The sequence below is a fragment of the Peromyscus californicus genome, unplaced genomic scaffold (assembly GCF_007827085.1).
Source record: "Peromyscus californicus insignis strain IS unplaced genomic scaffold, ASM782708v3 Scaffold_1__1_contigs__length_55948999, whole genome shotgun sequence".
In the NCBI taxonomy this organism is placed as follows: domain Eukaryota; kingdom Metazoa; phylum Chordata; class Mammalia; order Rodentia; family Cricetidae; genus Peromyscus; species Peromyscus californicus.
Genome location: NW_026294492.1, coordinates 55423182 through 55448251, shown reverse-complemented (window position 1 = coordinate 55448251; position 25070 = coordinate 55423182). Strand labels below are relative to the sequence as shown.

Here is a 25070-nt window from a genome sequence, read left to right as displayed (position 1 = left end):
GTCCCTGTGTAAGGGGGCTTATGGGCACTTCAGAGTAAGAGAGCCCAGAATTCGAACTCAGAACTCTGCTACACCCATCCCAAGATCCCTCAGGGCAAATGTTAATTGAGTAGTTGAAGGTGTGAAAGGCAGGGCTGGGGGGGGGGGTGGAATCCCCCCAGGGCCAAGCACATGGGCTTCCTGGAGAATTGAACCTGAGTCCTGGATAGGAGGAGGGTTGGTTGGCCACATAAGCCTCTCTTTACCAGTGGCTCAGCTCAGCGATCAGGTAGATAACGGAGCCTGGCAGCTCTGCCATCCTGTCACCCCTCACCACGCGTGGGTCTTTGGTGAGTCACTAGCATCCATCTCCTAACCTGCACAGTGAGGCCTGGAGTCCCTAAACTCAGGCAGATGTGAGTACATGTCCTGAGGGGCACCAGACACAGGACTTCAGAGAGGACAGGGGACTAGACCTTGTGAAGACCTGATATATGAATGGATTCATGAATGAATGAATGGAGCTAGTTTAGACCCCTCTTTGACCCAGGTTCCAGAATCTAACCACAATGCCTCTTCCCGGTCTTCAGACATCCCTGTCCTATGAACAGGACACTCCCTGCCGGAGTGGCTCTTTTCACTGGAAATCAAGTTTATGACCTCATGCTTAAGCAGTCCAGCAGCTCTCTCTGGCACCTAGCCACTCCTCAGTCCCGTGTCCTCCACCCCGGGCATCTTTCTGTTCCTTGGGCATGCCAGCTTCACATACACAGGGCCTCTGTGCATGTTCCCACTCTGCCTAGAACTCTGTCACCTCCACCCTGGGATCAACAGCGGCCCTACAGCGATGCCCTTCAGATTTCCTGGGATCCTTTTCCCAGGTGTTACCTGGAAAGTGCACTTAGTGGTGACTTGCTGGTCAATGTCTGGGATAGTCTTGCATCCCTGCAGAAGTCCTGGCGGATGAGAAGTGCTCAAAGGACTGTGGTGGGATGAACGGATGAGCCGGCATGCAGGTAGATGAGTAAGTGGATAGAAGGGTGGGTGGGGTGTGGATAGGGCTGAAGGTGGGGTGGGTAGATGGATGGATGGGTGAGTGGGTGAATGGGAGGATGAGTGAATGGATGGATAGATGGATGGATGGATGGATGGATGGATGGATGGATGGATGGATGGATGGATGGATGGATGGATGGATGGATGGGTGAATGGATGGATGGATGGGTGAATGGATGGATGGATGGATGGATGGGTGAGTGAATGGATGGATGGATGGATGGATGGATGGGTGGATGGATGGGTGAATGGATGGATGGATATATGGATGGATGGATGGGTGGGTGGGTGGGTAGATGGATGGATGGATGGGTTGGTAGATGGATGAACTAACTAGTTGGGTAGTGGGTGGGTGGATGAAAGAATGGGCTGATGAGTGGATGGGTAGATACATGGATAGTTATGTAGGTGAACTGAAAGGTAGATGAATGGATGGGTGATTGGATGGATGGCATATGAACGGGTGGGTAGAAAAATGAGTGGGTGGATGGATAAGTTAGGAGGTGGATGGGTAGGGGGATGAAAAGATGGGTGGGTGGGGACGGGGCTCTCAGCCTCTGTATTTGGAGGAAGAGGATATCAAAGTGATCTGTAACTCTGCCTTTATTGGTGTCTCATGTTTGGGGCAGATGGAAGCTCTGACTCCCACGCCCTCCCTGGCATGGACTCCAGAACACCACACAGAGGTGCCCAGTCCCCCCTAGGGGCCCCTGTGTGCAGGGGCCATTCATCCAGGTGGGGTCCCTAGGGGGTAGGGCACAGTGATTCCAAGAAGGGGCTGGGGTAACACTGAACAGAGAAGGAGAGGCCTGCTTATTCTTGCAATAAAATCGTAGGCTTGTTGAGAGCTGGGGCACGGGGTGGGGTGGGGGGGACTCTGGGGTGGTCAGACCCCACAGGCGCTCCAGCCCCAGGACTCAGCACAGCTTCCTCCTCAGCCTCAGTTATCGACCCGGGAACCGTGGCAGGCCACACAGGTACAGCAGGTTCACGTTCAACGCTGTGTTTAATTACAGTTGAAGGTCCAGGCAGGTAACAGCTGGGAGGTGCCGAGTGGACGCCACACCTCAGTGAGGTTCCTCGGCCTCTGACTCACCTGGATGCCCTACCATTCCAGGTGAGCCTCAAGGCTGCTCCCCCAGCAGGGGGTTGAGACCCCAAAGCACCTTGACCCCCCCCCCCCAAAGGCAACAGTGCATCTGGGTCCTCAGAGCCCAGCCAGGGCAGGAATCTACAGCTGCCCACACGTTATTCCGTGGACACAGCCTGATGTCTCTGCCCCATGGGGAACCGAAGGCAGGGCCTGCATCTGGGGTGTCTTTGTTAAAGGCGACTCGGTCAGTCTTTGGTTTATACTACCTCACCCAAGTTCAGGGTGGAGGCTCAGGCAGGGCCAGGGGCTTGGACTCTGACCATCTCACTGGCCCAGCCAGCCGAGCGCAGCTAGGAAAAGGCGGCTTCCTGAGGCTCATGCGGAAGGAGAAATGACGGCCATTCTGTTTCTGGTGGTTTCAAGATCCAAGAGAAAGGCTGAGCCCTCAAGGCCATGGCAAGGGCCTTTGGGGGTAGGAGCTGGGCTGAGGACCATCACCTGTGGACAGAAAGAGGTAAAGTTAGGGTGTCCGTGACAGCAGCCATCTCTGTGTTCATCGAACAGAAAGGATCTCAGCAGCCATGGACACACAGCTACCTGGGACTTGGGGTTCCGAGGCTGCTGCTGGGTGTCCCAGGGCAATATCTTAACCTCTCTGTGCAGACCAAGATGCTAGCCTCAGAACCTGTCTCAGAACCGTGTGATCTAAGAGATAGCATAAGGACCCTGAGTGTTCACGTCTAGGTTCACAAATTCCTTTGAGGCTAAAATAGAACCTTTGTCTGGGTGACATACACCAACCCAGCATGGTACAGATATCGGAGAGGTCCACAGGGCCACATCATTTCAACAGAGCAGTTCTGCCGGCAGCCCTGGCCCCCAGGCAGGAGGAGAGGTTGTCATGGGGACGAAGAACAGCTTGACCTGACCAGCAGCTCTGGGGAAAATTCCACAGTGCCCCCCCCACTTCCCCCAACCCAGCTCCCACATCCAGCTGCTACCTCCTGCCCTCCCTACCACAGCCACCTCCCTCCTCCTGCTCTGCCCAGAGACCCTGAGGTCATCGCTCTTTCACTCCCTCTCCGTCAGCCCTCCATCCCCTTAACACCAAAAGCCCAAAGGTAAACCGAACCCACCCTCCCCCAGATAGGAAACCTGGGCAAGCAGCACACAGTAGGGCCAGCCCTTGGAGGGTGGCGTGACTGCTTCTAGCGGCTGGACTGGCTTTGGGATGATAAAATGTTCTGCAGTTAGCTGTTGCGGGCGATAGCCGCACCACAGTGAATGTACTAAAGCCACAGGCGGCGCACAGAGTGGGTGGCCAGCACAGGAAGACAGCGGGTGGAGCTGGTTACTGGGCACCTGGCTCACGGCTCCCGGGAGACCACTCCCCGCAGGTGCAGCTCACTCTCCGCAGCCACGATGGGCAGGCCGTTCTTCAGGTGGTAGTCTATGAGGTGACTGATGCTCTCAAACAGCACGTCTTTCGTCCGCACCTGTAGGCAGAGACCTCAGCACCCACCCCAAACACACCCCACAGGCCACGCCCCCACCGGCTTAGACTCCACCCCAGAATCAGCCCCAAGACTCCAGAACCATAGGCCCGGTGTGGTAAGGCACACCCATGATCCCAGTGCCCAGGGAGGCTGAGGCAGGAGGATTTTGAGTGTAAGGACAGCCTTTTAGACTCTGTCTCAAAAACAACAATAAAAAGCAGAAAATCTGGGGTTGGGGATTTAGCTCAGTGGTAGAGCGCTTGCCTAGGAAGTGCAAGGCCCTGGGTTCCGTCCTCAGCGCCAACCAAAAAAAAGCAGAAAAGCTGAGGCGTCTCAGTCAGTAACGTGCCTGCTGAGCAAGCATGGGGACCTGAGTCTGGGTCCCCAACTCCCCGTGAAAGCTTCGTGCACCGGTAACCCCGGTACCGAAAGGGAGGAGGCTGCTCACCAGCCAACCTAAATCTTAGAGCACCAGCTTCAGTGAGAGACCATGCCTCAAAAGACAGGGTGGAGCTGGATGCCCTTAGTCCCAGCATTCAGGGGGGCAGAGGCTAACCTGGTCTACAAGCTACAAGACAACCACTGCTACACATCGAGACCCTGCCTCAAAAACGGTACAAAGCCACGGAGAAAGACACACAAGCACACGTGCACACAAGAGAAGGAAGAAGGCAGACACGGGAAGCGGGTGGGGGGAGCCGGGACACAAAGACCGAGATGGTATCGACGTGTCCACAAGCCAAAGACAGCAAGAATCACCAACCACTCCCAGACCCCAGCAAAGGCCTGGCACAGAGGTCTCGCCAGGACAAGCCCTGCCCTCTCTTAAGCTGTATCACTGGTGGCCGTGTGCTTCAGGAAACCCAGGAAACCAAGACACCCCTGACATCACAGGAGGGTCCAGCTAGACTGTGGTTCTCAACCTGTGGGTCACAAACCCCTTGGGGTTGAAAAACCCTCTCACACAGGGGTCGCATGTCAGATATCCTGCCTATCAGATGTTTACATTACAATTCATAACAGTAGACAATTGGAAGTTATGAAGCAGCAACGAAATCGTTTTACGGTTGGGCTCACACAACACGAGGAACTGTATTAAAGGGTCACAGCATTAGAAAGGCTGAGAACCACTGCTCTAGACAGTAAAATAACTACGGCTTCCGTGGCTGAGAAAGCTCCAAGCCCCAATCCTCCGTCCCCGGGTGTTAGAAGGACGTCCCAAACCCCCGAGGGCTTCAGAAGCAGGCATCTGTGGTTCTCATGGCGCCGGCAACATCCATGCCAGAGGAACGGGGGAGCAAGGTCAGCCATGCTGCCTTTCAAGAGGCAGTCTGTGGTTCAGAAAAATAAGCAGATGGGCTGGCGAGACGGCTCTGCAGTTAAGAGCACCGGCTGCTCTCGGGAGGACCAGGGTTTGATTCCCAGCACCCACCTGGGCATTCATAACATTCATAACTCCAGTGCTCTGGGATCCTCTTCTGGCCTCCGAGGATACTACTGCACACACACACACATGTAGGCAAAACACCCATAGACATAAAATAATAATAACAAATTTGAAAAAAAAAGGAAAATGAACAGAGCTAGGTGTGGTGGTGCACACCTTCAATCCCAGCAGAGGCGGGCAGAGCTCTGAGTTCAAAGCCAGGCTGATGGTCTACAGAGGGAGTTTCATGCCAGACAGAGCTACACACAGTCAGAATTCAACTAAAAAAGGGGGTGGTGGTGACACCTGATTCCACAAAGGATCTGACTTGATAAATTAGAGATCCAGATAAATAAATCACAACTGCCATCCTGCATGTGGGGAGCAGGCACCCAGCGTGGAGAGGCTGGGGCTAGAAGTACTTCTGTGAACCCCAAAATGCTTTTCAAAGTAGAAATCCCTTTAAAATGTTTTATTTAGTTAGTTAGTTAGTTAGTTAGTTAGTTAGTTAGTTAGTTAGTTAGTTACTTTGAGACAACATTCTCATTCTGAAGTTCCAGGCTGGCCTGAAACTTACTGCAATTCTCCTGCCTCAGCCTCCCAAGTGCTGGAGTGACAGGCATGAGTCACCACATTTGGATTCAACATTCTTTTTTATTAATCCCAGCACTCAGGAGGCAGAGGCAGGTGGCTCTCTGTAAATCTGAGCCTGGTCTTCAGAGCGAGTTCCAGGAAAGCCAGGGCTACACAGAGAAATCCTGTCTCAAAAGAAAAAAAAGAAAAAATCTTTAACTGAAAAATGTTTAGCTCTCCAGAAGCTAATGCCAACGAGCTTTTCGACCGTTAGGGATCATTATCTAAAAACCAAAACCGGGGCCAACCCTGAAGTCCGGGGCCCCTGCCACCCCTCCTTCCCGAGGCCAGCTTACCACGCCCTCGGGGTCCACCAGCAGCAGATGCTTGGGCTGCCCTGCGTGCATGCCTGTGAGGACATACTGCCCCGGGTTGGTGACGCTGTCTCTCACGAGGAAGTCCCCGTCGGCACGAAGCAGCTTCTCCGCAGCCCGACGGCTCATGCGTCCATGGTACCAGGGCTCCTGCCTCAATTGCTCCTCTGTGGGTGCGATGGGGGCCCTGCGGGTAGGGGGGCTGGGCCACTGGTCCTCCAAAGGGAGCGGGGCTGCAGCGAGGCCTGCTGCCACTGAGCACTCGTGCAGCTTCAGGGCATCCTCGAAGGGTCCTGTGGGTCATTTGTTTTTTCTATTGCTGGGACAGAACCCAGGCCTTCAGGCTTGCCAGGTAGGCTCACTCCAGAGTCCCACCCCCAACCCCTCACTGGAGACCCAAGGCGGGGCTCCACCCTGACCACACCCCCGGCCCCTCACTAGGGGATTCTAGGCGGGGCTCCACCCTGACCACGCCCCCAGCCCCTCACTGGGGGATTCTGGGCGGGGCTCCACCCTGACCACGCCCCCAGCCCCTCACTGGGGATTCTAGGCGGGGCTCCACCCTGACCACGCCCCCAGCCCTCACTGGGGGATTCTAGGCGGGGCCCCGCCCTGACCACGCCCCCAGCCCTTCATGGGGGATTCTAGGCAAAGACTATCCCTCAGTCATGTCCCCAGTCCTTGTTTTACTTTTTGAGAGTCTCACCGAGTTGCCAAGGCCAGCCTCATACTCTTACTTTGTTGAATGCCCAGGGTTGCGCTGCAAGCCCAGATCTGAAACTTACTGGGCTCTATCTGGCGTTGGGCCGCAGCCTCTGCAACCCCAGCCTTGTGACTGTTGACAAGGTTTCCTGGTTCCATTCACTGTCAAAGCTGTTTTCAGGGGAAGCTGAGACACACCAGAACTCCCTTCGCCCTGCCTCTACCTCCACGGGTGCTCTACCTCCACGGACGCTCTACCGCCACGCGATGCCTATACGGCCACAGACGCCTCTCATGGCTGACCACATCTTATGCCCTTGGCCTGGCTGACTGTTGGTAACAGCTGGTGGCCTCACCTCCCTACCTCTGTGGAACTGTCACTGCTCTGGGCCAGGTGACTTCTCCCAGTCTCGGGACCCTCCAGGAACGGGGGGGGGGGGGGGGGTGAGGGGGAGGCAGAATGTGACACAGATCGGCACCCACGTGCCTGACACGGGCCCCCACAGGCCCCACCGACTCCCCTGCCAAGTGGTAACCAGGAACCCACCTCCCCGTGGAAGTCAGGCGGACGGCTGTCGCCCAGGGTCGGCTGCCTCTGCAGGGAGCTCACCCCAACCTGCTTTCCCGCTGTGAGGAGCCAAGAGGCCATGCTGTACAACCAGTGCCGCCACCGCACAGCAGGCACTCAGGAGCTGTTACCTCTCGCCACAATTGCGGTGATGAGGAATGCAACGGCCTAGGTCTGGGGAATGGCTCGGTACAGACCAGAGGACCAAAGCTCGATTCCCAGCACCCGTGTAAAGAGCTGGGGGCAACGGTGTGTCCTGGTAACTCCAACCCAGAGGAAACGGAGACAGGAGGATCCCGGGGCTCACTGGGCAGCCAGCCTAACCTAGTTAGTAAATCCCAGGCCACTGAAAGGGCGAGGTGTTTAGCACTGAGCAACAGTAGCCAAGGCTGTCTTCTGGCTTCTAAATGCTTATCGGCACACACCAAAGAAAAGCAACCATAAAGACCGACTGAAAAGATCTGGAGGAAGAAATCTCTAGCCATCTGGGAGGCCCTGAGAGAGTCATCACCCCACAGTGCCCAGGGGCTGGGGTGGGGCTGACATGAGAATAAGGAGCATTACAAACCCTTCTGGGAGGGCCATCAGACTGAGTCATCTTCGGGGGGGGGGGGGGGGGGGCACTGGCTCCGCCACCATACCAGTTCTCCCTCCTCAGGATGGCGTTGCCAGAGGAGGAAGGTGGACCAGCTCTCCAACCCCCACATGAGACCCTGAGTTGACATTGAGACAGCCAGAGAGATCTAGTCAACTAGGTAGGGACTGCCAGGCCCACTGCCAGCTCAGGGCTCTCCCCTCACTGTGGGCAGAGGCTGGGCTGCCCACAAAAGGGGTTTCAGCCTCACCCATCAGACCAGCTTGGGCATGGCACGGAAGTCTGCCCCTAGCCCACTGAGGTTCATAGTCTTGGACTGTCTACCCTCTGGATTCCCAAGGACGCATTCCCCGTGCCATCCCAGATCAGACGGAGAACCGGCCACGCACGCATGTCAAACAGGTCCTTCTTCGGGCTGTCCTCAGGCAGCAGAGGTGCCTCAGAAACGTCCTCGGGTTCCATGGCGTCCAGGCCCTGGGTGTTGACATACAGGTGCTCCTCGTAGTCATGTGGCCCTCGAGCATCTGCCTGCACATAGCCATCCCCAGGTGGGGCTGGAAAGGATGGAGGGCGGCAGGTCAGACGGAAACCCAGAGGACTTGGAGAGGGGAGCAGGACAGTGAATGGAACAAGACCCAGAGGGAGCGGGAGGGGCAGGGATGCCACCAGCGTCACTCCTCAGGGCCCAAACCCAGGCTTGTCCAGGAGTAAAGAGCCACACAGCGCTCCAGCTGGGGACAGAGGCTGGTCACACATGCAAGACTGGGCCAGAGCCCAGATATGCCACAGCAAGCGGGCCGCTCTCTGGCCAAAGGGAGGGTAGGCAGGGGCGCCAAGCTCCAAAGAGCTGGACGCTCACGTGGACCCTCTGTTTAAACAGTAAAAGCCGGGGCTCTCGAGCGCCTGCACTATGTGACCGGCCACATGGTTGAGCTATTCCCACACTCTGCTCCTATTTTAAGGTGGCTGGCGGCCACCTCCTCCCCTTTCATGTGTGTATGTACACGTGGAGGCTGGAGGTCAGTGCTGGGTGTCTTCCTCACATATCCATCTTATTTTCTGAGACAAGGTCTCTCACTGAACCCGAAGCTCTGATTAAACTAGAATAGGTGGATGGCCAATGAGCCCTGGGGACCCTCCTGTCTCTGTCCTCGGTGCCGGGACTCCGGACACGGACCATTTCACTCCGCTTTTACCTGGATGAGAGAGATCAATGTTGTTCTTCGTGCTGTGTTTCCCTTTGTAGTTACTTCTGGGATGGACCTGTCTCCTGAGGGCTATTCACATCGTGCCAGGTCCTACACACCATCTCCACCCACCCAGGGGTAGCAGGACGCCCTGTCCCCCAGCCTCGCCCCTCAGGGTCACTGGGGGCTGTGCTAACCTCATGAACAGCCCTGACTTTCATTTCTCCCGTCTGAGCTCAGCTGAGCAGATTTCTCAGAACCCCAGGCAGGAAGTGAGGATCGGATGGTAGCAGCTGTGGCCAAGCCCTCCTCGGGGAGTGTGAGCCCTGCCTGTATCATCAGCATGATGCAGGACACATGGCTCTGCCCTCTAAGAGCCCAGACATGTCACTTAGCCTCTGTAAAATGGGGAGAGTAAGAGCTTAATCATAAAATACTGATGGCAACTAAATGTGAATCCAGGAGCCAGCAGGATGTGATGTTCAAGGCCAATTGGGTTGCAGAATGAGACCCCATATCAAAGGTTTTTTTTGTTTTTTCTTTGTTTTTTTTTTTTTTGTCCTTTTCTGTTTTATGGAAAATGCATCTATTTGTGAGCAGAAGTTCAAGGTCATCCTCAGCTACATAGTGAATTCAAGGCCAGCCTCTCTACACACACACACACACACACACACACACAGCTGAGAGTCAGAGGGGCTGACAAGACCTGAGATCTGTATGAACACTGACCGGGTCAAGTGGATGCCGGGGGAGAAGCAAGCCAAAGCCACAGCCCCAAACAGGAAGATTAATAAGGCATTGGGTGATCTCTGTCAAGTTCACAGGGGCCCCATCCACCTGGGAGTGGGTGCACACCAGAGAGGTCACATTGCTCTGTACGGAGGAGTATTATACAGTCATGAAAAGATGAAGAAGTCTGCAGTGTACAGGTGCGGGAAGATCCCACAAAGGATTGTCACTTGGTGCTCTATCAGTGAGCTCCGCACTGGAGACACTGGAAGGCAATTCATATTTGACGTGCTTGAGTGTGCACAGAGAATTCTGGAAACCTCCAGTCATTAGTCACTAATATGCCAGCCTAGCCAAGGTACAGGGCAGGGGACACGGTCTCGCAGGAGGGCGGCGCCCCCTGGAGTTTAGAAGGGTGAGAAGCTGAGTGTGCCCCCAAATGAAGATGGCAGGACAGGGGTAGAGCTGGGAGCACACAGCCTGTGGTGCACACGCAGAGAGGTTTGTCGGGGACGGGACATTTCAGGGGACCCCAGACTCTGTGAGGCCGCACAACCTACCTACTCCAGAGGGACCCACGTCCCAAGGCAAGCCACGGGCATCTCTCCGTGCAGGTGACATTCCCTGCAAGAAAGGCGTGGTGACCCTGGTTTGTGCCAGGCCCTCTTCGTACCCAGCACCCCTCACCACCCCGAGGGCAGCCCCAGGCCCCTCTGGCCCCATAGGACAGTGGAGACTGACCTGTCCGAGGCCCCCGAGTGTGGCCAGTGCGCAGGGCTGTGTGACAGCCAGTCTGGAGTCCACCAGCCCACCCAGGGGTGGCTCCTTCCCTGGAATGCTGTTGTAGTAATTGTGGTCCCCGGCCTCATCATCGTCACCCCAGGCCGACTCCTCCAGCCCTGTCAGCCTGGGGGCACAGAGCAAGGCTAGAATGCTTGGCCCTCCCTTCCCAACCCTCCACCTCCACCTTTCAGCCACGCCTTCCCCACGTAACACGGGTGAGAGTAACCATGATCCATGAGAGGGGACGTGGTGCCCTGTGCAGAGGGTGGCCACGAACACCAGCCGCTGTCTGTACTAGAACCAGAGAGCAGGAGGCAGCACCCCAGAAGTAAGACATCCCACCCTCCTCTGCTATCAGATGGGATCCCCTCAAGAGGACAAGGGGGCTGCCTCCTGCCAGCCCTCAGTCTAGATGAGATAAATGGGGATGGGGCCACACGAGGTATTCTGGGCAAAGGAAGGCAGAGGCGGCCTGCCTCTGGAGGGTAGAACTAGCAGCCTGGCCCCGGAAACCTGGTGTCTCTTTACCTTTCGGGGGGCACTACGGCCTTGGGGGGACTGTGCAGGTATTGCTTGAAGCGCAGCTCGAAGGCTTGGCCGACAGTGCTGATGATGCTCTGGGCTAGACCCTCACAGCATTCCAAGATGTGGCAGGCTGGGGAGGTCACGGGGTCAGTGCGCCTGTGACCTCCAGCACAGCCCTGCCCCGGGCCCAGGGCCCTGAGCTCCCCTCAGCTCACCTCTCTGGTTGATGGGGTCCTTGGCCACATAGGCCACGTAATCAGTCATGTCCTGGAGAGACAGGTGGGAGAGGTTAGCCAGGTTCAGCTCCCCGGGTTGGGGGTCGGGGGGCCCAGCTGGGGTCAGGGAAGGCTGCGGTGACACAGGACGCAGAGGTCCGCCCACCCATCTTACCGTGTCACCGCCTGAAGCGAAGGAGATTGACTGCATATGATGGTTGGCGATGATCTGTGAGGACAGGGAAGCAGGTGTGGTCACGTGTGGTCACCCAGAGCCCTGGCAGGTGAGCCACTGCCACACGGAGACGACATGGGGACGCTGTCTAACACTGCAAGGCCGCAGAGTCCCACCTGGGTCTCAGCCCCGCGAGAACTGGACAGGGCCTAAGGAAGGCACAGGAAGCCAGGTCTCGGGAGTCACATGATCGGGTTCCCACCTGAATGCAGACACGGCCACACCCTCAATCACACACACCCTCCCAGCCGCCTATCCCAGGCTCTGGTCTCTGAATATGGACCAGCTATGTGTTCATTCCCGCTCATTTACACGACCCCACCCCGTCTGCTGCCTGTCACTCGGGTTCCTAAAGTTGTAGAGGGATTTGATTTCCTCAGAATTAAAGCGCGCCCTCCTGGAGGGAGAAAGAGAAAGGTGGGGAGGGGGGAGGAGGGAGGAGTGGGGAGGAGGGAGGAGTGGGGAGGAGGGAGGAGTGGGGAGGAGGGAGGAGTGGGGAGGAGGGAGGAGTGGGGAGGAGGGGGGAGGAGGGAGGAGTGGGGAGGAGGGAGGAGTGGGGAGGAGTGGGGAGGAGGGAGGAGTGGGCAGGAGGGGGGAGGAGGGAGGAGTGGGGAGGAGTGGGGAGGAGGGAGGAGTGGGGAGGAGTGGGGAGGAGGGAGGAGTGGGGAGGAGGGAGGAGTGGGCAGGAGGGGGGAGTGGGGAGGAGTGGGCAGGAGGGAGGAGTGGGGAGGAGTGGGCAGGAGGGGGAGTGGGGAGGAGTGGGCAGGAGGGAGGAGTGGGGAGGAGGGAGTGGGCAGGAGGGGGGAGTGGGGAGGAGTGGGCAGGAGGGAGGAGTGGGGAGGAGGGAGTGGGCAGGAGGGGGGAGTGGGGAGGAGGGAGGAGTGGGCAGGAGGGGGGAGTGGGGAGGAGGGAGGAGTGGGGAGGAGAAAGGGAGGAGTGGGGAGGAGGGAGGAGTGGGGAGGAGAAAGGGAGGAGTGGGGAGGAGGGAGGAGTGGGCAGGAGGGGGGAGTGGGGAGGGAGGAGGGAGGAGTGGGGAGGAGGGAGGAGTGGGCAGGAGGGAGGAGTGGGGAGGGAGGAGGGAGGAGTGGGGAGGAGGGAGGAGTGGGGAGGAGGGAGGAGTGGGCAGGAGGGGGGAGTGGGGAGGAGGGAGGCCCCTAAGACTCAACATAACAAAACTCACGAGGCTCACAAGCTGAAACTGAGGCTTCAGTGGCCACGTCTTCCCAGGAGCCTCTACGACCCCTCAGCGGGACCACAGGCTCAGGAGGAGACGGAACAAGCAGTGTCCTCCCACAGCGGCGGGGCCTGGGCATCAGACTGCTCCAGGCTCTGCTCCAGGCCCTGGTCCCCTGCCCGCTGCCTTGCTTTGCCCTATCCCTAGGCCTGTGTCCAGAGTGCTCTTCCTTCTCCGTTAACAGCAGCAGCAGCTCCTTCGGGGGCCCTTCCATGCTGCAGGCTCCCAGTCTGTGTGGGGCAGAGTACCTCCACCTTCTAGACCCCACTCACTCACCAACTGGGCTGCTCGGAAGACACCCCCCACGCAGGACATCACACCCTGCACTCTACCAACCGAGTCCCCGCCCACAAGTATGTTCCTTTGGCACCAGCTGCATCTGATGTGAGGCCAGCTTGTCCGTATCCGATGTGAGATGCCACGTGTAGCTCTGCGTGCCGTCCTGCACCTCGGCATGCGCCTACACCAGCAGCAGCCAGGAGGGTCAGAGACGCATGGATGGAAGGAATGCTCACTGTGGAACTATGGCTGCGACCACTGTTGATAAACTCAGCCTGTGCCTTGCTAGCGATAAAATTCCAGCTCAGACTTCCTTGGATCTCAGATCTACCAGGGCGAAGTGAGAATTTGTGCACTAAGAGAGCCAGGTCTGCCACATACCTGATGACCTGGTTAGGGTTAGAGTTAAGGTTAGGGGTTGGGGTAGGTCGCAATTGGGGCTAGCGTTAGAAGTGCAGCTGAAGTCAAGCACGGTGACCCATGCCTTTAATCCCAACAGAGGCAAGTGGATGATCTCTACGAGTTTCGGGCCAGGCAAGGCTACGTGGTGAGTCTTTGCCTCAAAACAAAACAGTGGGGTTGGGATGGAGGTTGGAGCTAGAGTTAGGGTAATCAGAATTAAGAGTTGGGCTTGGGGTTCAGGTGGTTAGAGTCGGGATGAGGGTTATTGTTGGAATCAAGGTCTTCCTGCAGCCTGTTCCCCACGGTGAGCTCCTCAGCAGGGCCTGCCCACCCTGCCTCAGTCTATCCTCATTTCAGTCCCCCCCACAAGACCCGGGCATGGCCCGTCGCCAGGACAACTGCTCAGGCAGCCCTGCATTGCCCCCAGTTCCCAGAGATCGGAATGCCATGGTCACTACTCTCAGGACGGACTCCAGACTCCTCCCCAGGTTCATGCTGTCCTTTCCCACAGGAGATGCCTCTCCTCCCTACGTCCAGGGGGAGCCCACTTCCAAGTCCTCAGAGTGCGGAGTGCTGACAATGGTCCCTGGCCGCCACCCACTCGAGCCCAGGTCCCCTCCCGGACAACTGCGGACATATCTGCCCTCGTGGTGGCCTTGCCCTGCATAAAGGCAGCAAGCAGACCATTCGGATCCTGGCTACTGGGGACTTCGTGCCCACAGTGACCCCCACGTCCTGGCTCCACCTCAGCGGGCATCATATATTTCTGGGCATCTTAAGGATCCTGCAGATTATAGGAGAGGCCTGCCAGGTGGGTGTGGCCGAGAGCTTTGAGGTTGGGTGGAGCCAAGAGCAAGATGAAGGGTTTGTAGATGGATAGAGCCAAGGGTAAGGCCCAGGGGTTGGTTCACCAGTGGGTGGAGTTGAGGGTGGGGCCAGATAGCACTGTGGACTGGGTTGAAAGTGGGCATGGCGGGGTCTATGGTGGCACTGACGGGGCAGCAGTGCCGAGGGTGGGGATATGGATGGAGCTAGTTGTGGAGAGACTGAAGCCAGGCGGTGGTGGCGCACACTTTAACCCCAGCACTCAGGAGGCAGAGGCAGACGGATCTCTGGGTTCAAGGCCAGCCTGGGCTACAGAGTGAGTTCCAGGAGAGTCAGGGCTGCACAGAGAGACCCTGTCTGGAAGTACAGGGCTGAGAAGAAAGATGCTGGGTTGTGGGTAGAGTGGGGATGGAGCCAAGATCAGGATGTGGGTGGGGTAAGATGGCAGGGTTGTAGGCAGGGCAAAGGTGGGGTTGTGGGTGAGGGCAGTGGCTCCCACCTGGCGGGTGGCAGGAACAGAGAGGTTGAGGCCATCCACAGAGATGTTGACCGAGATGCTCATGCCAGCGAAGCGCAGGTTGCTCTTCCCCAGGATGGAGGCCAGCGCCTTGTTGGGGGCCTGGGAGGGTAGAGTGTGCCACCTGAGTCAGATGCCCGGGGCCAGAGCAGCTCTGGGTGGCCACATCGTTCCCTGCAGCCTCCCAAGACACACACTAGCTCTGCAGGACCACACAGACGACACCCACCTTCTTCTTCCAGGAGCCCCGGACACCTGGCACGGCCTCATGGAGCCGGCTGATGGCTTCCCTGCGGAAGGGGGAGACCGAACTTAGAAACAGCAGGGCCGGGGGCCAAGAGACAAGCCAAGGAAAGCCGGGAGTGATGATCCCTTTGCTCAGGAGGCGAGGGCAGGAAGACAGTAAAATCAAGGCCAGCCTGGGCTTCATGAGAACAGGTGGTGCCAAGGACTAGGGGCAGAAATAGGACACGGGGCTGATGGGAAGTGAAGAGTCCTGGGTACCCAGTGTCCAGCATGGGCGAATGCACACACAGCACGGTCCATCCACCCACTGGGGTATTACTCAGCCCTGAAGAGGAGTGAAGGTCTGACATGCGCCACAGCATGGAGGGACCGTGAGGACACTTGTGATCAGTGAGACATGTGGTTGGTTAATCACCCAGGGGTGAGCCTCAGGGGACATGTGCAGAGGGCTATCTCGATTGTGTTGAGGCGGGGAGAGCTGTCCACTAAGGTGGCGCCATCCCCTAGGTAGGGGATGCTAGACTGTGTACGAATGAACAAAGCAAACTGAGCGTAAACATGCACATATTAATTCATCTCTTCTGTTCCCTATTATGACTGTGATCCTCAAGCAAATTTAACTTTATTATCTATTATTTGATTACATATTTATTATGATGAGCAGATCCTTCGAGCTTCTGCCTGATGCACTTCCCTCTGACGCACTAAGTGAGCTAAATAAACCCCGTCTCCCTTGAATGGCTTTTCTCAGGGTCTCATCAGAGCGGCACCCAGTGACTAAGACAAAGACACGAAGCCACGGTGTGGGGCTCCCTGCGAAGAAATGCCCGGAGACAGGAAGTGGATTCGTAGGTGCTGGGTGGGCTGTGGGCAGATAACTGCTCATGAGAACAGGGCTTCCTTTTGGGTGTTGGAATGTTCTGGAAATAGATCAGGTGGCTATAAAACACTATGCAGAGATATTTTAAAGCAATGAATTGCAGTGTACAGGGGTGGGTTGTTGGGGCAATAAATCCTGTCGACTGTTTTGTTTGTTTCTTGAGACAATCTCATTCTGTAGCCTAGGCTAGCCTGGTCATGGCAAACCTCCTGCCTCTGTCTCCCAAGTGCTGGAGTTCCAGGTGTGAGTCACCACACCTGGCTTTGGGTCTTAGTTGCTTTGTTTGTTTGTTTTTGTCTTGTTTTGTTTTTTTCCAGACAAGGCTTTGCTGTGTAGCTTTGGAGCCTGTCCTGGAACTCGCTCTGTAGACCAGGCTGGCCTCGAACTCACTGAGATCCTCCTGCCTCTGCCTCCTGAGTGCTGGGATTAAAGGTGTGCGCCACCACCACCCGGCTGTGTCTTAGTTTTTAAGTTCACAGCAACTGGAATAAAAAAAGCCTTTCCCATCACCCTCCTGAAGTCACACCCCACTGCAGGGCAGGCTGCAGGGAAACCGAGTCTGGGGAATGTTCATCACAGCCACGCACAACAACCAGGAACAGAGCTGAGACGCGAAGCTGAAGGACAGCCGCTGCTGAGCCCAGTCTTCTCCTGTCTTTGGTGCCTGGCAGGTCACCTCCACCCCACTATGGCAGGTCACCTCCACCCCACTATGCCACCCTCAAGAGGCCTCATGATGGACGGGCCAACTGCGACCCGAGCTCCCAGCCCACTCCAAGGCCTCACCTCGTCACTTGCGTTCGGGTGTTGAAATCCAGAGACCGCATGGATCGGAGCACCTCAATACAGCCCATGTACTGGGGGGAGAGAGTGTGATCAGTCAGCAGGCGGAGCCCAGCCCAGGAGCTGGTTCTCTGCAAAGAACTTCACTTTCTCTCCAGCGATCCAGAGCTCTTCTCCCTCCCCGACCTCTACAGCCACTGCCCCGGGACCTTTACTCCTGGTGTCCTGGGTCTACCCTCCCCCACCTAACACCGAGTCCTGCCCATCTCCCACCCCAAGGCTCAATTTCAATGTCTAGGCTGGGATGCCGGATGGTGGCATGCGCCTTCACTGAGTCCAGTCACCACCCACAGGACTGGCAGACAAGATCCAGACAGGGACCATCTGGCTGGCAAAGACGCAAACATCAGCCAACCGCCTTCCACAGAAACCTCATAGCTGTAGTTCGGTTGGTAGAGGCCTCGCCCAGCATGTATTAGGCCCTGGGCTCCATCCCAAGCACCCCATAAATGCGGTGTGGTGGCACACACCTGAGGAGGCAGGAGGATGAGGAGGTGAAAGCCATCTTTGGCCACATAGGGAGTCTGTTTTGTGTTGCTTTTTGTTTTCCGAGGCAGGGTTTCTCTGTGTAGCTCTGGCTGTCCTGGATCTCACTCTGTAGCCCAGGCTGGCCTCGAACTCACAGAGATCCTCCCGCCTCTGCCTCCTGAGTGCTGGGATTAAAGGCGTGCGCCACCACTGCCCGGCTATATAGGGAGTTCGAGGCCAACTTGGCATACAGAGACCCTGTCTCAAAAGAAAAAGAAACTTTGTGGGCCTCTATCTAGACAAACATCTCGGTGGATGTCAGCAGAACACAGGAGGAGCAAAGCGGAACCTTCAGTACATCCACCATGAAGCTTCCCCTCTGGAAGGGAAGCTGGCATGGGGGTGCACAACTGTCATCCCAGCACTCAGGAGGCTGAGGCTACCCTGAGCTGCATAGGGAGACTGTCTCAACAGAAGCGGGGAGCAAGGAATCGAGCTAGAAGAGGAAGTAACCAGAAACGACTGCCACTTCCTTCCAACCCCATCTTGGCAGCTGGTGGCACAGCCTCCATCCATCAGTCTGCCGCTGACTTATGTCTCATCAATTAATTTATTTTGGAGTCCTGCTTGTTGCCGAGGCTAGCCCCAAACTCCAGGCTTTGAGACATACTGCAGCTTCCCCATTCCCCAAGTGCTGGGACCGTGTATACACACGGCCGCACCCAGCTTATTCTGTAATTTTGTATTATTTATTTACTTAGGTTGTTTGGGGGACAGGGACTCACATAGCCCAGGCTAGCCTCAAACTCACTATATAACCAAGTATGACCTTACACTCCTGACCCTCCAGCCGCCACCTTCCAAGTGCTGGGATTCCAGCCATGTGCCACCATGACCACCTCCCAGGTAAAATAAAATAAAAAGATCAACGCATACATGCTTTCACCCAGTGACTCCAACTCTAGACTTTTCAGCCCACCAGCCCTGTGCCACGTGGGCAGATTCCCCGTGGGTGAGGAGAAATCAGCCGAGGCACCTACCGTCCTGTCCCCTCCCAGCACGGGACCCACCACAGCCCTCCTCTTGCAGCGACTGCCTCAGTTTCTCCTGAGGGGTTCCAGCGCTGACGGTGCCGACACAGGACCAGTGAGTTCCACAGTCACAGAGTGACGGCTGAATTCACTGTAGCCAAATAAATAGCTTTGCAGCCCAAGTAGATCCCCTCATGCGGACACGCAGACACTAAGCTCTGCCCGTGCTCTCTCCAAGTTTACACTAAACTGGCTGCCCTCTGCGCTGGAGAAGCTGAACACACACGGCCCGTGGGAGAAAGCGGCCCACAGTAGTAATGGGTATGAAGTAGTAAAACGAGACAAGTTATTTTTATGAATTTATATGATACGATTTCCAAAGGCTGCTGCTCAGAGACAAGAGGGAAGGGGGAGTCATCACGAGGACATTCGTGTGACTCGACGTGCAGGAACACGGGGGTGCGTGCTCACCCACAGTTTGCATCCCCAAGTACATGGACTCAGCAGTCAGGCTGCCTCCAGGCAGAGGACCAGGATGCCACTGACACTCTAAAGTGACAATACATCACCCCTCACAGGCCACGTGATGATTTTGCCAGTACAATATCAGCAAGGGGACAGGGTCTCAGAAGCACGGGGACCTCAGATGAATCCCTGGCAGTCATCTAAGGTGACATGACTGTCCAAGATGCAAGGCCAGGAGCTGGATGAAGTGCCTTGTCCCAGCCAGGCTGCTCGCGTGCAAAAGGGTACAGAGAGGGCACTCAGGACCCGCCCGGCACAAAACCGCCAGGAAGGGGAGTCTGCGCTCACATCTCTGGGCCCTGTGGGAGCAGGACAGGAGGAGCCGGGCAGATGGATCGGCACTGCCAGGCCAGAAGTGGGAGCCAGAATATGGCTGGAAAGCCAAGGCCACAGACCCCTGCTGTGATGGTGCTACAGGATTCATTCACTCTGAGTGGAAGAGGTATGGGGGAGCTACAGGCAGAAGCGAGCTGAGCACCTCGCCTAAGGGATGGATGGTCAGTGAGGGATGAGTAGGAAGATGGGTGGATGGATGGATGAACGGGTGGATGGATGGGTAAATGAATGGATGATTGTTGGGTGGGTGAGTGGGTGGGTGGCAGGTTGGTGGATGGATGCTTGTTGGGTGGGCGGGCAGGTGGGCGGATGGCTGATGGCGAGCTTGTCAGTTCATGGACAGAGAAGAGTAACAGATAAATGGACAATATGGACTCCCTATCGGGCATGTCTCACTGCGTGGTACATCAGAGAGCATCAGCCAGGCTCCCTGCTTTGGAAAGGCCCAGTTGCTCCCAGATCCCTCATCCCTGGCCCTTGTCTCTGTCAGTGGCAGTGCCCCAGGCCCTACAACATGTCTCACTCTGTCCTTCTGGGGGCCTAGGGAGCTGATGACTCACAGGACAAACATGACGACCTGAGTTCAGATCCCCAGCACCCACATAAAAAGTGGAGCATTGTGGTATACACTGATAACCCCACTGTTAGAGATGCAAAGAGACGCAGAATTCCTAGGACGTCCTTGCTGGCCAACCTCGCCCAATTGGTGAGCTACGGGCCAGTGAGAGTACATGTGCACATGCATCACACACGTACACGCACACGCACACGCGCACACGCACACACGCACACGCACACACGCACACACACACAAACACACCCACACGTACACACATACTAAGGGAGGAGGGCTGTGCTGCCGGGAATGGAGCAGCCACATGTCACAGTCACCGTCAGCTGGCATGTCTCAGGACATAAATGTGCAAGGGCCCTAGTTGGTGTGGTTCCGAAGCCACATGGCCCTGTTCTGGCTGGTCAGTCAGGAAAAGCACCAAGAACGCAGCCTGCAGGAAAGAAAGCCCTTTGTCCAGGACCACAGCCACCAGGAGAAGAGCTAGCCAGGGCAGCCAAGACCCTGAGGACGAAGACTAGGTCTCCAGGGACCACCTGACAATCCCCACAAGGACAGGGCTTACGAATACTTCCATCCACATTCTAGAGGCCAAAGACCAGGATGCAGGTCTGCTGGGGCTGAGCTGCCTCCAGAGGCTCCACAGAGGGCCCTTCCTGCCTCTCCCGGCTCCTCTGAGTCTTTTGGTTGGCGGCTACACCACTCATTCTGCCTGAACCGTCACAGCCTCCTTCCCCATGTCTTCCCACAGTATTTCTAAGGACAGCAGTCACCAGATTCGGGACTTAGCCTTCCTGGCCCAAGCCCATCTCCACTGACTACATCTGCAGAGACACTGTGCCCATGTCTGGCTACATCCTGGGGTACCAAGTTGGCATGAATTTGGAGGGGCACCTTCACCCCAGTACAAATGCCCACAACCTGGGTGCTTGACGGAGTCGCTGGGTTAGCCAATGCAAGCCGCCCACCCAGGACCTCTGTCTTCTGACACGCCCCTCCTGGTGTGAGCCGCTCCAACGGGGCTGACAGTGACCACTCCTGAGAAAGTCTCAGGTGGCCCTCTGCTTCCCTGAGTTCTGCAGCTCAGAAAACATCCCATGTGGTGACACCAGTTCCCAGATAAATCTAGATAGCCGGGGTTTGGCCTCAGCTCATCCGCAGGGTCCCTTCTGCCACAGGCTGTGGTCACAGGGACCCAATGAGGGGGGTCATCAGTCTACTGGCCACAGAGACACATGAGAGCACGGAAGGGCCGGGTCCTGCAGGCAGAGCCTCTGACTGATGCTTGACAGCAACTACCCGTAAATAAGGGTGGCACCGCCTCCCTCAGGGGCCAGAGTCCCGCTCAGAAGGATCCTTGTGATCATCTCCCTGCCCCCTGCTCTGACCTTCCCGTTGTCAACCAGGAGGCCGGCCTGGCTCCCCGTATTCACATTGTCAAGGCTCAAGCTTGGGGACCAGGTAAGTGCCTTGGCTGCTTCACCCCACACGCCTTTCTGCCCTGTCCATTTCTCACATGGACACCATTCTGCATAACCCCCAGTCACCCAGGTCTGAGCCACGTCAGCTCTCCCCACACCTCCCATGTCCCCCTCGAATCCCTGTAGCCCCCTCTGTGCCCCATGATGCTGTTCTGACAACGTCCCTGAAAAGATCCTTTGGAAACCCCAAGCTCCACCTTCTCCAAGTCTCCCACTGCTACTGGAAAATTCCAGACCTGCCCCCTGCCACAGGGCCTTTGCACTGGTTGTGTCCTGCCAGAAGAGTCTCCTGTGCCGGGGGTTTCCACAGTTTCAGGTCTCAGCACTTCAGAGACGTCTTCCAAACCACTGTGACTGGAGAAGTTACAACTCGCACCGACGTCATCCGATTTTACCATCCCTGCTCCTTCCCACGGGCTGTCTTCTGGTGTCTTTATTATCTGTGTCTCCTACTGCAATCCAAGACTTGGCAGACAGGGACCAGAGATTCCCCACATCCTCTACAAGGTCACTATTCCACGGGGGCTGATCTAAACCCCACGCTGCTCACACCCCAACATCTGGAGCCCCAACAACGACAGTTTCTGAACTCTCAACACATATACCCACCAGACAGGACAGGGCCCTGGAGGAACTGGGTGTGAGGCAGCTGAATGAATGGGATGCTCTCTCACAGTGTGACACCAGAACCCAGCTGAACATCAAACCAGACACGGGAGAAAGGGGACGGAAGCCAGAACGTGGGCACCAGCTACAGAGGGCACTCAGATCCCGAATTGCACGGGCCGAGGAGCCAGAGGGAGATCCAAACGCGGCCTGGGCGCTGCGCGGACCCAGAGCCACAGCCGGCGCCAGGCAGGCACCTGGAGGCTTCAGTGTCAAGGCCGAAGCACTGGAGGGCTATCCGTCATCCGAGCTGCTGCAGCCAGGGAGCACAGGCGAGGAAGACAGCAGGACCGTTATCACTCCATTCTGGAGGCTGGTCTGTGCAGACGGCGCTCCCTCTGAGGCTCCAGAGGGTCCCCGTCCTCTCCCAGCATCTGGGGGCTCCCAGGAATCGCCAGTGGCCCTTGGCTCGAGACCTTTACCTGTGGTTCTAGCCTCTAGCTCTTCTTATGACAGGGTCTCGAATAGCCCAGGCTATCTCAAACTCGCCCTCTAGCAAAGGATAACATTGAATTCCTGATCCCCTGCCTCCACCTCCCAAGTACTGGGATGACAGGTGTAGGCCATCATACCTGGCCCCTTGTGTCTCGGCTTTGGGCCTCAGTCACTGCAGGAGGGCCCACCCTGCTCCAGAGAAAGCTCACCTGAATCCACAACACCCATAACAAACCTACTTCCTTCTTTTCTGTGTTTGGTTGTTGTGAGACAGATCTGGAACCCACGATGCAGACCAGGTTGGCCTCAAACTCACAGATTCTCCATCCTCAGCTTCCCCGGTGCAGGGATTAACGGCGTTCATCATCATGCCCACCTTCTTTTTCTTTGGATGTGTAGCCCAGGCTGGCCTAGAACTCTTGGCAATCCTGCTTCGGCCTGAATGCTGGGATTACAGGTGCGCCCCACCACTCTCAGCTGAACTCACTTCCAAAAAAGGTCCTATTTGTAGATCCCCACTGGAGGAGGACTCACCCAGCCAGGGAGGAGGGACGTGACACCGTGCGGAAAGTGACATCCGGGTGGGGAAAACAGGGCACAGTGAAAGACACAAACACCCTCTCAGCATCCTGGTCCAGGACATCCAACAAACGGCATTCGAGGATCGCTTGTCATCTCATAGATTGTGGTGGGCATGACACCAGACTAGGGTGCCCATGGCGAGCATCACAGACCAGCTTGCTTTCAAGTGGTCGATCAAACTGCACACACAGGGGTAGATGCTTGGAGTGAAGATAAAATGTCCCGGGGGCAAGTGGGAGACCATCCCCCACACCACATCCCTTGCAAAGGTCACAATAAAAACCTGGTAGGGGGCGGGGCGGTGGCGGCACACCTTTAATCCTAGCACTCGGGAGGCAGAGGCAGGAGGATCTCTGTGAGTTCGAGACCAGCTTGGTCTACAGAGCAAGATCCAGGACAGCCAGGTCTGTTACATAGAGAAACCGTGTCTTGGAAAACAAAAAACAAAAAACCTGGTGGGGGAAGAGGGGGATTGGAGCTGGCGCTCATTGGATACAGATCTCGTCTGGCATAAATAAGGCTTTGAGTTCCATCCCCAGCACCATACAGACGGGATGTGGTGGATGACTGTCACCCCAACATTTGCAACGTGGAGGCAGGAGGATCAGGAATTCAAGGTCATCCTCGGCTACCTAGTGACTTCCAGGTCAGCCCGAGCTACGAAAGACTCTTTTTCAAAAACAAAACAAAGAATAAAGTTCCGGGAGTGATGGCACACATCTAACACCCCAATATCCGGGAAGTGGATGAGGCAGGATTGGCGGCCGGCAGTTGAGGATTAAAATCCTCTCCCCAAATCCCTACCCCCCTCCCACCCCTGCCAAAATAAAAGGGATAAACATAGCCAGGCCCATTCACTTCAGCAGTTCTGGTGTCGAATCTGGAGCCCTGAGCGAGCTTAGGTTCCACGCTCCATCCAAGGTCTTTGCGTGTCCCTACTAAATCGCTTTCCCTGAGGCTCCGAGGGTGACGGGGTCTTCTGCTCCCCGGCCTCACCTGGGGGACTCTCGTGCCCAATAGCGGGGGCGGGGGGGGGGGGGAGAGAATAGTCTGCGCATGCGTGTGTCCCCCTCCCCACCTGCGCCCTCTCCCCGCCCCTCCCCACGTGACGCCGTGGGAACTCGGACCCCAGTGCCTGCGGGTGGGGGCGGCCAAGAAGCGCGCACTGGAAACGGGGGTTCCAGGGTAGTGGGGCGAGCTCACTTGGCTCTGGGGATCCGGGAGACCAAACTGGAGGGAGTCCCCCACCCCGGCGTGCGGGTAAGGAGGCTGGGCGCACTCACCCGCACGATGTAGGAGACCCCGGGCCCCAGGACCCTAGCGTCGGGGTGCAGCCAGCCGTGCGCCGGCTTGTGGATGAAGCCGCCCTTGCGCGCCCACTCGTCGGCGACGTCGGGGGTCCCCCGCGCGCCGCGCGCCCCTGAACCCCGGCAGCGGCCAAGCGCGGGCAGCGGGCAGGGCGCGGCGCAGCGCGGTTCGCAGGCGCCCAGCACGGCGGCCAGCGCGGGGACCCCGGGCTCGGGTTGCGCCTCTGCCGCCCCCCGCCGCGCGCGCCGCCGCCGGACCGCGACCCAGGAAGCCGCCGGGCGCCGCGAACTTCCACTGCGGCATGCGCGGCAGCAGCGCGCAGAAGGTGGTGGGCGCCTCGGGCTCGGGGGCCGCGCGGCCACCCGGACCCTGCGTCATGGCCGCGGCCGCCGAGGAGCCCCGGCTGAGCCTGGCGCCGAGCCGCGCGCTCCTCCCCGCCGGGTGATGTCACCGCCTCGCGCAGCGCGCAGCCGCGGGGGGCTGCGCTCCTGGGACCCCCGGCCCTCCGCTGGCGGCACCGCATCCGACCCTGCATGGCCTGCCGGGGCTCCCGGAGGGGCTGTCCAGTCACGCTCTGACCGATGGGGAAACTGAGGTTAGGGGTCCCAGTTGGGAGATGGGACGGGATCCTCCAACCTCGAAGTCCCCCTTCGCCCCCGCTCCAGCACCACCCTACCCTGCCCTTTTCCTAAATGGAGAAACTGAGGCCTAGAGTCGCAGGTGCGGGGCGTCGTCCTCCAACCCCGAGGTCCCCATCACCATTCCAACAACATCCTGCTCTTCTTTACTTCTAAGTTGGGAAACTGAGGCCTGGCTCCGGGCCCTAAAGTGCCCCCTAAGCCACTGTTCCAGCTGGACCGTGCTTTCTCTACTGAGTAGGGAAACTGAAGCTGGGGCAGGGCAGT

General features: G+C 57.3%; 1 protein-coding gene and 1 long non-coding RNA gene across 2 annotated transcripts; one reads left to right on the top strand and one right to left on the bottom strand.

Annotated features, from left to right (window-relative positions):
• Positions 1–1620: 1620 nt before the first annotated feature.
• Positions 1621–25047, bottom strand: Shc2 (SHC adaptor protein 2). The gene is given in 14 exon segments (XM_052747313.1): positions 1621–2626; positions 3491–3624; positions 5980–6290; positions 8252–8416; positions 10339–10402; positions 10520–10685; positions 11090–11216; positions 11302–11353; positions 11477–11530; positions 14776–14895; positions 15023–15083; positions 16706–16776; positions 24141–24399; positions 24401–25047. Coding segments are annotated over 13 exon segments (1722 nt in total). The 5' UTR covers positions 24544–25047; the 3' UTR covers positions 1621–2626; positions 3491–3495.
• Positions 17234–22646, top strand: LOC128116037 (uncharacterized). Its single transcript, XR_008220356.1, has 2 exons — positions 17234–19228; positions 20445–22646. It is a non-coding gene; the product is annotated as an uncharacterized LOC128116037 (long non-coding RNA).
• Positions 25048–25070: the final 23 nt, after the last annotated feature.